The sequence below is a fragment of the Cervus canadensis genome, chromosome 25, assembly GCF_019320065.1.
Source record: "Cervus canadensis isolate Bull #8, Minnesota chromosome 25, ASM1932006v1, whole genome shotgun sequence".
NCBI classification, from domain to species: domain Eukaryota; kingdom Metazoa; phylum Chordata; class Mammalia; order Artiodactyla; family Cervidae; genus Cervus; species Cervus canadensis.
Window position 1 is genome coordinate 30,424,482 of NC_057410.1, and position 11,519 is coordinate 30,436,000.

The 11,519-nt window shown below is 38.8% G+C and overlaps 1 protein-coding gene and 1 pseudogene across 2 annotated transcripts; one reads left to right on the forward strand and one right to left on the reverse strand.

Annotated features, from left to right (window-relative positions):
- Positions 1–1,207: 1,207 nt before the first annotated feature.
- On the reverse strand, positions 1,208–5,010 carry MUCL1 (mucin like 1). Its single transcript, XM_043446771.1, has 4 exons — positions 4,871–5,010; positions 4,322–4,357; positions 2,554–2,769; positions 1,208–1,412 (listed from the first exon to the last, which is right to left on the reverse strand). Exons 1-4 carry the CDS (start codon positions 4,926–4,928, stop codon positions 1,378–1,380), a joined length of 345 nt encoding a protein of 114 aa, XP_043302706.1. The 5' UTR covers positions 4,929–5,010; the 3' UTR covers positions 1,208–1,377.
- Positions 5,011–10,257: 5,247 nt separating this feature from the next.
- On the forward strand, positions 10,258–10,762 carry LOC122427353 (annotated as a pseudogene). Its single transcript, XR_006265400.1, has one exon. The product of XR_006265400.1 is annotated as an M-phase phosphoprotein 6-like (transcript).
- The last annotated feature ends 757 nt before the right edge of the window (positions 10,763–11,519 follow it).

The following is an 11,519-nucleotide window of genomic DNA, read 5'->3' on the forward strand; positions in this document are numbered from 1 at the left end:
TAACTACAATCTCCTAACTTAATTTCCTTTTCTCAATAAATCATTCAGTGCAATGATTCTCAGTGGGGGTAGGTGGAAGAGAATTTTTTTCAAAAAGAAAAGAGATTTAGTAAGCACCAAATTCCAACCTTATCATTTCCTTAATCAGAGCATTAATGTTGCACTTCTTGGATTTTGTACTGCTTAATTTACTGATAGAGATAGTTCAGGCAATTTTAAAGGTTCTCTTTAGCAAGACTCCCCAAATTAGGCTTTATTAAACCCAGTAAATTTCCAATGTGAGGACAAAGGTGCCGCACCTTGTTCTTATATAATGTCCATCCCAATTATACATTCAGATATCAAAGCCTGCTAGTCAAAAAACCACTGTAGTTGAGTTCAGTTGGGTTAGTACTCATTGCAGTGAGGAGAATGTAAACCATGGGAATCAGAGAGGTGCCTTAGACCTTGGGTGTTAGAAAGGACTTCTTACAGAACTGGGGCCTGTGTGAGGTGATCTGGGGGAAGGTTTAGGGAAGACCCTTTTGCTCTGGATTGGTGATTCAAGGGAACATAACTTATGCCGTGACTGAGTGTCTTAACAAACCTTATCTGGAGCAGAAGAGAATAGAGGGAAGCCAAAGCTCTAATAGTAAACGAAGTTGCAATCATGCTTTAGCTAGGAGAGACAGATCTTTAGTGTTTTATGGTTTTGGACTGATCTTGTTTTTGTCTGTACTGAAGACTGCCAATATGATGAATTGGTCAAATTTATAGAAGTGACTGTGTGCCCTTCTCTGATGTTGCTGTTTTGTGAGAATGTTTGTGTCCAACAAGAGCGAGTCATTTCTAAGCTGTGAGCCTAGGCCAGGTCCTAACAGTTCCAAACCCCAGGAGTGTCAGGCCAGTTCCCAGACCACAGGACTGCTTCCCTCTTTCTCACTTGCTAAGTCACTCCAAATAGAGTAATTATGAGTCAGTCAATAGCAGAGCTTGGTGGAATCAAAGTGAACCTTTATACCTAGGAAATATTGATTCACATAGAGAAAGCTCTAGTCACCAGTGATATACACAAGGATTGTGACTTGTTTTTAAAAATTAGATAAATATGTAGGGGGTCCATTTATTTACAGTAATATAGGGAAGAACTGGGTAAGATTCAAAATATCTATCACTTGACATAATGATTGGATGACCGCTCGGCCGACAGCTAAAAAAATAACTACTATTTTTGATGTCACTCATCATTTTATTTGAATGAATAGAAACTGATTAGAGATAAGAGAGATACGATAGGGCTGGAAAGTAGCAGCAGTGAAACAAATCAAGGGACATTCTGGCCGAATCCAGTAAGATCAATATAGAAGGCTGAAGCTGATTCCATCTCAGTGATAACTTTTAGCAGTAAATGATCCGAAGCCATGGGGTAAAACCTGAAACAGGAAAAAAAATATTGTGAAGAGGTTTTCCAAAAACAGTGAAGAATGTGTTTTCCTTCCTGGGACACTGCAAGACTAACAGATGTCAAATGACACTGATTCAGTGGAATCAAAAAGAGATGAAATTTATATCCCTGGAAGATAAACACCTAATTCCCATCCAGAGGCAACAGGACACACAGGCTGGGATGGAAATCTAGGTCAGCAGGAAGTTTAGAGAAAACAGAGAGACAACCAATATGGATTAGTTCTTCATGTATATGGCACAAACCAATCCAGCCTTCTGATAAGAGACAATTATTCATAATCTCACCCATAGGCTATGCAATATAGAACTTAGAGATGGGTGCCAAGCATTGTCTCAGACACAGAAAGAGTATAATGGAGTCTTTCAAAGGTTCCACATGTCTTTCCTTGTTTATGAACAAATCCATACCTTTTTCTGACTGCATAATATTCTGGGGAAAGTTTTTACTGTAATTTTTAATTTTGTTATCTTTAAAATACTTATTTCATAGCATTACTGTGATTTAAATTACATTATATATGTGAATTTATAACACATTCTCTGTCATATATTCCGAATCAATCACATTTGTCATTGATTTTACTAGGCTGTTGAAAGATAGAGAGAATCTAACCAGAAATAGGAAGACTGTACCCTAGACCCTCAATGGATTTCCGCATTCCAAGAAATACCCTGAATGATACTCAACACTAACTACATCAAGGAAGCCTCATTATAATGCTAGTTTCTATTTTTGAATATTCTTTAAAAGAAACAAAGACCTTTCTGGTAGAAAAAAGCAAACATAAAGAAGTTCCTGGCTTCGGGGAGACCCATATTTTGGTCTTTCCTGTGTCAATTCTGCTGAAGATGAATTTTGCCTGTTAGGGGCCAGTATTTCAAGAGCCACACAGGTGAAATTGGTAAACAAGAAACTGCAGACTTCTGGCAGCCCCGATGTCTCTCTGTGACTCAATATGTAAATCCACAAGGAATTAGAGAATAAAGAGAAGATAACAGGGCTTTTCTCATGACTTCTTCTGCTCCCTAAATATAGTCTAATCTGAGAATAGGGAATACAGTGATTCCAGCAAACCCATAAAGAAAGTACTCATAGTGTAAACTTACGAAAATAAAAGAGGCAGTCTTCGTAGGACATGGTGGTCTTGGCAGCAGTGGTGGTTGTGGCAGCCGCAGTGGATGTGGTGGGAGCAGCAGTGGACGTCGCAGCCGCAGTGGATGTGGTGGGAGCAGCAGTGGATGTGGCAGCAGCCGTGGATGTCGCAGCCGCAGTGGATGTGGTGGGAGCAGCAGTGGATGTCGCAGCCGTAGTGGACTCTGTGGCTGCAGCAGAGGTGGCAGGGGGATCAAGAGTGGTTGAATAAGAGGTTGAAATTAGGACACAATGCAGTCAAGACATTTGATTCTTCCTCAGGCAATAAAATTTGTGCTGCCCAAGTTTGGACATGCATTTCTCATTCTGAATTCATCTCTGCAAATTATAGCAATACTGTTACACAATTGCTCTGGCTACCAACTCTGCTTGAGAAGTACTATCTCCTTTCTATGCATGCAGTAAAATCACTTGCCACAGATTCCTGCGTGAAAGGCGGGGTATATTTGTCTCACATTTGGAGGGCACAAAGATTCCATGTACTACAGTAGTATTTGTGAGAGCCCCTTAGAAATAATGGGAAATATTTGTATTATTCTGATAATAATAAAGCTAAGCAAAGGCTCTGTCACCTGCCCTGTATTCAAAGGGAACCTGCCAAGATTGATGAGATTTATTTCCCCCTACAGAGCAAACAGCAAATCAGACCCCCAAACTCTGAGCTAAAACCACCTCAACACCATCTCCATACCCTATCTCAGGCCTCATGTAGGAGAGAGAATTTTTTTAAGGTGAACCCCACATGGCACATGTGGCACAGTGTATGAAGTCAAACAAGAGTCAGTGACTTCATGACCAGAGAACCCAAGTCTCCAAGCTGTGGAGGCTGAAAAGAAAGATCTTCAAAATGCCCACATGAGCATGACACACACAGCATAGAATGCGCAGGGTGCTGTGGAGAAAGCCCAAGAATGACTAGGAGTTTGGTCCACAGCCTTGCGATTCACTTTAAAGAAGATACACAAACCTCAGCCTGGGAATTAGGCATTGATGCCATTACAAATCTCAAAGCTTAGAGCCCTTCTTTTACTTGACGCCTACATTACACATCCTGTATCCTGCCCTCCCATGTGATCCTCATGCCCTCATTTCCGAATCACTTTCAGGGTGTGCGTTCTCTTCCGTCCTTCAGGCCTCTCCTTGAAGCAATGGCCATGTATTCAATCCTTCAAATCAGCATGACCAGAAAGACTTTCATGCACATTCCCAAAATTCTCAGGTCACATAAGACCACCTCATCCTGTTCTTTTGTTGGAGAAAAATCAATGATTGACCCCAAATTTTTGTAAATCCATGCAAGAGACTTAATATTATCAAATGCTGTATAAAAAATAAGCTGATTCTTATATGTTTCCATGAATTCCCTCCTAGCTCAGTTAGTAAAGAATCCGCCTGCAATGCAGGAATCCGTCTGCAATGCAGGAGACCCTGGTTTGATTCCTGGGACCAGAATATCTTCTGGAAAAGGAAGTGGAGACCTACTCCAGTATTCTTGCCTGGAAAATGCCATGGACAGAGGAGCCTGGCAGGCTACAGCCCATGGGGTCGCAAAGAGTTGGACATGACTTAGTGACTAAACCATGAATTTTTATATGAGGAACAATACTTTTCCAGGTTTTTTCATAGAATTTTTATAACCCATCTCTCATGGAAGCTCTGACATGAGACTGGGATGGAAAATGGTCACTGCAAGAAGGAGATGAAGTGCAAGTGCAAACTCACCCGGAGAAGAACTAGCAGGAATTGTTCCTGTATCCTCTGAAAGAGAAAAGGGAAAAACAGAATGTGCATTGAACACCAGTTTTGGGTGTGGAGAGAATAAGAATATGGACAATGGGGCAGCCTTCCACAGATGAATCACTTTAGCCTTTGGTACACACATTGAGGGGGAAAAGATAATATAAAATATTATATATTATATATATATAGATAGATAGATAGATAATATAAAATCCCACAAAACCATAACATGCGCTCACTTTTGCTTTCCTGAAATAAACCTCTGATTTTACATACTTTAAATAGATTTTACTGACTCTAACCATGAAGCCGGGGTCCAAAGTTAGAACTGAGCAAAGATCTGACTGAATTAGGAAAAGCCAAAGGGTAGAGTCAACTCATTCATGAATCGTCTATGAAAATGGTACTGGAACAGGGAAATGGAGTAGAGGACAGGAGGGGCCATAATTTTAGACTCCTCCAAACACACTTCCACACAGCTTGATGTACGGCTCATCAAAACCTTGTTTTCAGGTAAGAATCTTTACTTACGGCCAGAAACCAGGAAGGTGGAAACTGCCACCAGTGCCAGGAACACCAAAAACTTCATGATGGTCAGTTGTTGAGCAGGCAGCACAGAGGAAAGCTTCAGAATCCAGAGGAAGATAAGACTCCGACTCTAGGATTCCACATCCTGACATTATATAGGCAGAGGATGCCAATCAGAAGCCGCAAGACCAGAATCCAGGTTTGTTCATGCCAGGAATGTCTGTTCTCAGAGAAACCACAGGAGAATCAGCAGCATAGCCAGAGGCTCTTGGAAATCATAATTTCAATCCCCTCATTCTGACGCAGGCTTTAATTCAAGAGTTGGCCATATTAAAGATTTTATAAGCATCAACTTCTCCTCCAGGCTTCCTCTTGGCTCGTGATATAAATTGACACCATGATTACCAACCACACACCCAGCCTTCTCGTTTTACTCAAATCTACAGTGCTCTTTTCAGAGACTTTTGAAGCTTACTCAGTCATTGTCTCCTCAAAAAAGATTAATCAGGATACAATAGGCCTGATTGAAGAACCATCCTCTTTAGGGGGGCTGTGCATTCCTCATGCTATCACCTCCCTCCTGCACCTAGAGATCAGGTCAGATGACACACAGAGAGAGCCCAGCATTGATAAGATTTTTCTGAATCTAAATGTGTCTTGTGAAAAGTTTCAAAGTGAAAGAGAAAGAAAAGAGAAAGTTTAACACTTATTAATGAATCTGTTGTGGCAATTCATTCATTCTACAAATATTCATTGAGTGATTTGTTGCTGTTCAGTCGCTCAGTCATTTCCGACTCTTTGCGACCCCGTGGACTCTCTGCAGCATGCCAGGCTTCCCTGTCCTTCACCATCTCCTGGAGTTTGCTCAAACTCATGTCCATTGAGTTGGTGATGCCATCCAACCATCTCCTCCTCTGTCATTCCCTTCTCCTCCTGCAATCTTTCCCAGCATCAGGGTATTTTCCAATGAGTCAGCCTTCTGCATCAGGTGGCCAAAGTACTGGAGTTTCAGTTTCAGCATCAGTCTTTCCAATGAATAATCAGGGTTGATTTTCTTTAGGATGGACTGGTTGGATCTCCTTGCAGTCCAAGGGACTCTCAAGAGTCTTCTCCAACACACAGTTTGAAAGCATCAATTCTTCAGCGCTCAGCCTTCTTTATGGTCCACCACCTCCATACATGACTACTGAAAAAACCGTAGCTTTGACTATACAGACCTTTATAGGCAAAGTAATGCCTGTGCTTTTTAATACACTGTCTAGGTTTGTCACTGCTTTTCTTCCAAGGAACAAGTGTCTTTTGATTTTATGGCTGCAGTCACCGTCCACAGTGATTTTGAAGCCCAAGAAAATAAAATCTGTCACTATTTCCATAGTTTCCCCATCTATTTGCCATAAAGTGATGGGATTGGATGCTATGATCTTAGTTTTTTGAATGTTGAGTTTTAAGCCAGCTTTTTCACTCTCCTCTTTCACCTTCATCAAGAAGCTCTTTAATTCCTCTTCTCTTTCTGCCAGAAGGGTGGTGTCATCTTAGAGAAACAATGAACAAATCGCACAAAAATTCCATGCTATACATCTTATTGTGCAAATTCATACATAAGAAAGTAAACAGGAAGGGTGGGAGGGAGAAAGGATGGAAGGAAGGAAAGGAGAAGAAAAGATGGAAAAGGAAAGAAAGAAACATGAAAGAAAGAAATATTTCCTATGTAATGTTACTGGCCTAATAAATAATAATACAGAGAAGAAGAAAGGAAAGAGTTTTTGGAGATGAAAAGGGAGGTTATAATTTTAGATAAAGTAACCCAGAAAGGCTTATTAAAACCACAATGTTAAATTAAAATGAAGTGCAATTAACAACTCAAATTAAATTCATAATGTATCTCCAAAATTTTTACTACTGCCTTTCCCATCACTTAATTATTTTCATAATTTCTGTTATGAAACAAAAAATGGAAGTATATATAAGAATGTAAAATTTACCACATCATCTAATGCAATGAGATAACTGACATTACTACTTGGGTAATTATATATTTGCTAAACACATTTCTGCTCATGTGAAATCATGCTCCTCCATGCCGGCCATTGCACACTCATTATTAGCACCACCAAAAAGCACCTGTTAAGTGAATTGCTCCAGGTTCCCCTTGTAATAGACAAATGTGTATATATACAAATGTGTGTATATATGTTTCTTAAAAAATGATATACCAAATGGCATTATATTCTGGACCATTCTTCCTCATTGTGCAGACAGCCTTACACCTTTGAAATCGAAGTCAGACATTATAGATCTAGTATATAATTTCTTCCAGTGGCTTCATTATGTCATAATTGACTCTAGCATTCCCTGTGGATGGGAATTGAGGTCATTTCTAGTTTTTTGCTACTATTAATTGTGAAGCCAATGATATGCTTTTTAAATGATATTTACCAAATTTTTTGTATCAGTGCTCTAGATTGCCAGAGGTTTTTGAATAAATCATACGTATATTTTTGTTAAACTGTACAAAATTGCTTTCCCGAAAGACTCTAAAAATTAGTATTAACAGAAACAAAAATAGGAGCACATTTTGCTAACCTTCTTGCCAGCAGTAAATTTACCTCAGTTTAATCTTGCCAACTTGAAACGTCAAAAGCAGTATTTATTATACTCATTTGCATTTCCTGGGTGACTATAAATAGAGCATATTCCATATATTTATTGACCAGTTAAATTTCCTCTTCTGTGATTTACCTATTCAAATCTTAAACCTATTCTGTTTTCCTGTCATTTTAAGAACTTATGGTACATAACAAATTTTAACATTCTTTACCTTTTATACAAATCACAGTTTTCCAATCTAACCCACATGTTTTAATTTTATTCACAATAAATATTGGAGGTTTTAAATTCAAGTAGTTCTTTCATCTTAATCTAATTTGTATATTAAGCAATTAAAAAAATATATGACAGGGACATCTTAAATTTGTGATATTTTAATATTCATTCATGCAAATGTTGCATCTCTTTCTAATCTCTGGATTTCCCCACTGATTACAAACCTGGCCCCAGTCACCTATGTGTGCACTCAGATATGGATCATTTAATAAGGGAGCAAAATACTGAGAGGAAACCAGAAAAGAAGTCTCAGTATGGCTGGAGTTCTTATAGAGGAGCATCAGGGACTCGGTCCAATTCAGACTGCTCACCGATTGCCATACACCTGTGGTATATTGGAAGTTGGAAGTTTCTGCAGCAGTGATGGACTGGGATGGGCAATGACAGAGCTGTTTCCAATAAACCAGCATTAACCAGACACAGACTAGCAAGGGGATAGGATACGAGTTAATAACAGAGAAGAGAGGTGAAGAGATGCCTTGGGGTGATGTGAAGCCCAGGAGGATTTGATGTTAAGATCAACGGTCGGATCACCTTCTATTCTTCCATCAGAGGAGCTGAGAAGCACACAGGGCTGCACAATGACTGTCCAACATTAGGAATCTGAATGCGTGCACTAAGCACGGTGTGCAGACACAACACATTTCTACTGCTCATCAATACCTTTGTCTATCGTCGTCCATTATCACTGTTCATCTCGACTTAAATAGCACCTCTTCATGGAAGTCTCCAATGGCTTTCAAACTAAAGGAATCTTCAACTTGTGTGCAGATAATTTGATTTTATATTCATCACAATATTTATCACTCTGATATTTTCTTGTCTTACTGTTTCTTCGATCATGGCTTCTCTGGTTTTCTGTCCCTGTCAAGTAAACAAGCTCGAAGAGAGAAAAAAAAAAAAGTTGTCAACTCTATCAAGATCTAGAAGAATGCCACTGGATAGGCTCTTGATAAATGTGAGTTAACTAGAATGAATGATGGAATGAGTGAACAAATGAATGAAATAATGAGTGAAAAACAAATCATATAATACACATAACACAAAAGGGAGGTCTTTAAGGAAGGTATTAGGAGGAAGTATAATGTGAAAACAAAAGGTTAAGGGAGACCTTGGAAGAGACCCTCAGGCTATGAATGTGAATTAAGATATGAAATAAACAACAAAAAAAGATTAGAGAGGAATCCCATGAACAGAATTAACTATGGAAGAATTCCAATGGTGTTTAGGTACAAAGATTCTTCACTGTCTCAAAATTATATAGTCACAAAAATATGGATAATACAGGGTTACAAAAAAACCCAGCATGCAGTTACACATGAAGATAGGAATTCTAGACACAAGTGAAGCATAGTCACTACTCAGCTGGACCAGAAAAACCTCAAAATAGTTCCTGTACTGAAAATTCAGGAAAGATCTTTCCAAACCCTCCCTGGGTTCATTATTCAACTGTCAGGAAAGATTTCTCCTAAGCAAATTCTCTCCACTATTTAGTTTCTGTAATTAAGGAAAAGAAATTCCAAACTGTTTCCTAATTTTCATTCTTTTCCCAGTCTAGGCTCATTGCACTCAACTGGTTTATATCAATTCCCTATAAGTGCCACTCCTGTTCACATAAATTTTAAATGGATGCTCCATGCTGAAAAATACAGAAAACCAAAACATGGTCTTCCATGAACCAAAACAATTCAGAAGAAATATTATACTAGTCTTATCACTTTACTTTTTTTCTCTATTTCTCTAAGGATACGCCACTGTTTCTTCTTCATTTATTATCTTTTGTATTCTTTTTCTGGTATCTTTTCTAGAATCTCCTGTTATCACTTTAATTTTTTTCTCTGGGAATACTCCACTGTTTCGTCTTCATTTATTATCTTGTATATTCTTTTTCTGAGTATCTTTTCCAGAATCTTGTGTTATCACTTTATTTTATTTTTCTCCATTTCTCTGGGTATATGCCACTGTTTCTTCTTCATTTATTATCTTTTGGAATTCTTTTTCTGAGTATCTTTTCCAGAAGCTCTTTCTCCAAGTCTCTCTATCTCTCTGGAAGTCTTTGTCACACATAGTTTGTCTATAGCTCCCTTCATCCAAATTTTACTAACAAAGTGCCTTTATCTTATTTAGGTAAATTTTACAGGCTATGCAACATTCTCCAGCTTCCCAAACACCCGTCCTGATCATATGAAAATAAATACACACTGAGACTGTCCTCCCTGACACCTTGGGGAAACATCCTTCTGAATACTGTGTGTGGCTTACCCTGGAATACTTACATAAGCACCCATTTTCTTCGTCCTCAGTCCCCTCAATCCTCACACTTACTCTTTCAGTCTTTGACCATCACATTACCCTCCTGGACATCTGAAAACGCTTCCACTACAAGACTGTCCTTCCTGGCACCTGAGGGCAGTATGGTTCTGAATGTGGTACCAAGCAGGCCTTGGAATACCTTCAGTCCTCCTCCTTCTGGCTCAGCTCCCTTTGAAAGTGAAAAGTGAGGGAGTCAGTATGGCGGCCGAGCGCAAAACTAAGTTGTCCAAGAACTTGCTGCGCATGAAGTTCATGCAAAGGGGACTGGACTCGGAAACCAAGAAACAACTAGAAGAGGAAGAAAAGAAAATCATTAGTGAAGAGCACTGGTACTTGGATTTGCCTGAGCTGAAAGAGAAAGAGTTTCATTATAGAAGAGCAGAGTTTCTTGTTGTGTGAAGATCTTCTCTACGGAAGAATGTCATTCAGAGGATTTAATCCTGAGGTTGAGAAATTAATGCTTCAGATGAATGCTAAGAACAAAGCAGAAGAAGTTGAAGAGCAAACAGTGGAGCTTGATGTCTCAGATGAAGAAATGGCTAGAAGATATGAGACCTTGGTGGGGACAATTGGGAAAAAGTTTGCCAAGAAAAGAGACCGTGCCATTTACGAAGAAGATGAAAATGGAGGCATAAAACCAATTAAAGCAAAGAAGATGTTCTTAAAGCCCCAAGATTAAAGTAGAGGCCTTAGGATAAGGCTCAGGGATGAGGGCATGCTTTGGAACGCGCTCTGTCGGCTCCTCTGTAGTCATTAGGGCCGTAATGTTTGTGTGTAAAGAAACGTATGCTTTTGGAAACATGCTGTTTTTGGAACAGACGTGTGATGGATGTTATACATCCTTTGCTTAGCGGTGTTCATCAGGAGTGGACTTTTAACCCTTGGTCTTCAAATGTACATAGGTATGTGGTAGCTTCCTAAAGAGTATTTTATCTCAGATTTTTTTTTCTAATATAACTCTCCAGTTACTAACCTTGAATTGAACTCATGAAAACTAATACCAGTGTTTAAATTGCCGTTATGTTTATAAACATGTCAAGTCAGTTCATACATATATTTTGGAATCATGTCATGAGAATTTATTATATGTTAATTCATCAAGAACAAACTTGCCTGTTCAGGCTAAGAATTTTCATGCTACAAAGTCAATGTCAATGTGTGGAATTATGTTTTTTGTTGTTGTTTAAGCCTTTAATTTTTAGGCATTGTTCTATAATAAATACCTGTTTTCATAAAAAAAAAAAAAGAAAGTGAAAAGTGAGAGTGAAAGTCACTTGGTCGTGTCCTGCTCTTTGCAACCCCATGGACTGTCCAGTTCATGGAATTCTCAGCTCCCTTTACCCCAAAACATAGCTTAGTCTTCCATCATCATACTTGCTGGAATTTACTTTGCACACAATCAAGTATTAATTAAAAAACCTGATCAAGTTTTTGGACATTCTGGTAATTTTTATCT

Bases quoted from the DNA above. Each gene is read 5' to 3' on its own strand.
- MUCL1 (XM_043446771.1), bottom strand. From the start codon at position 4,928: ATGAAGTTTTTGGTGTTCCTGGCACTGGTGGCAGTTTCCACCTTCCTG. The intron at 4,358-4,870 runs GTAAGTAAAGAT...TTTCTCTTTCAG, and splicing joins CACCTTCCTGGTTTCTGGCC to AGGATACAGGAACAATTCCT. The intron at 1,413-2,553 runs GTAAGTTTACAC...TTCCTGTTTCAG, and splicing joins AGACTGCCTCTTTTATTTTC to GTTTTACCCCATGGCTTCGG.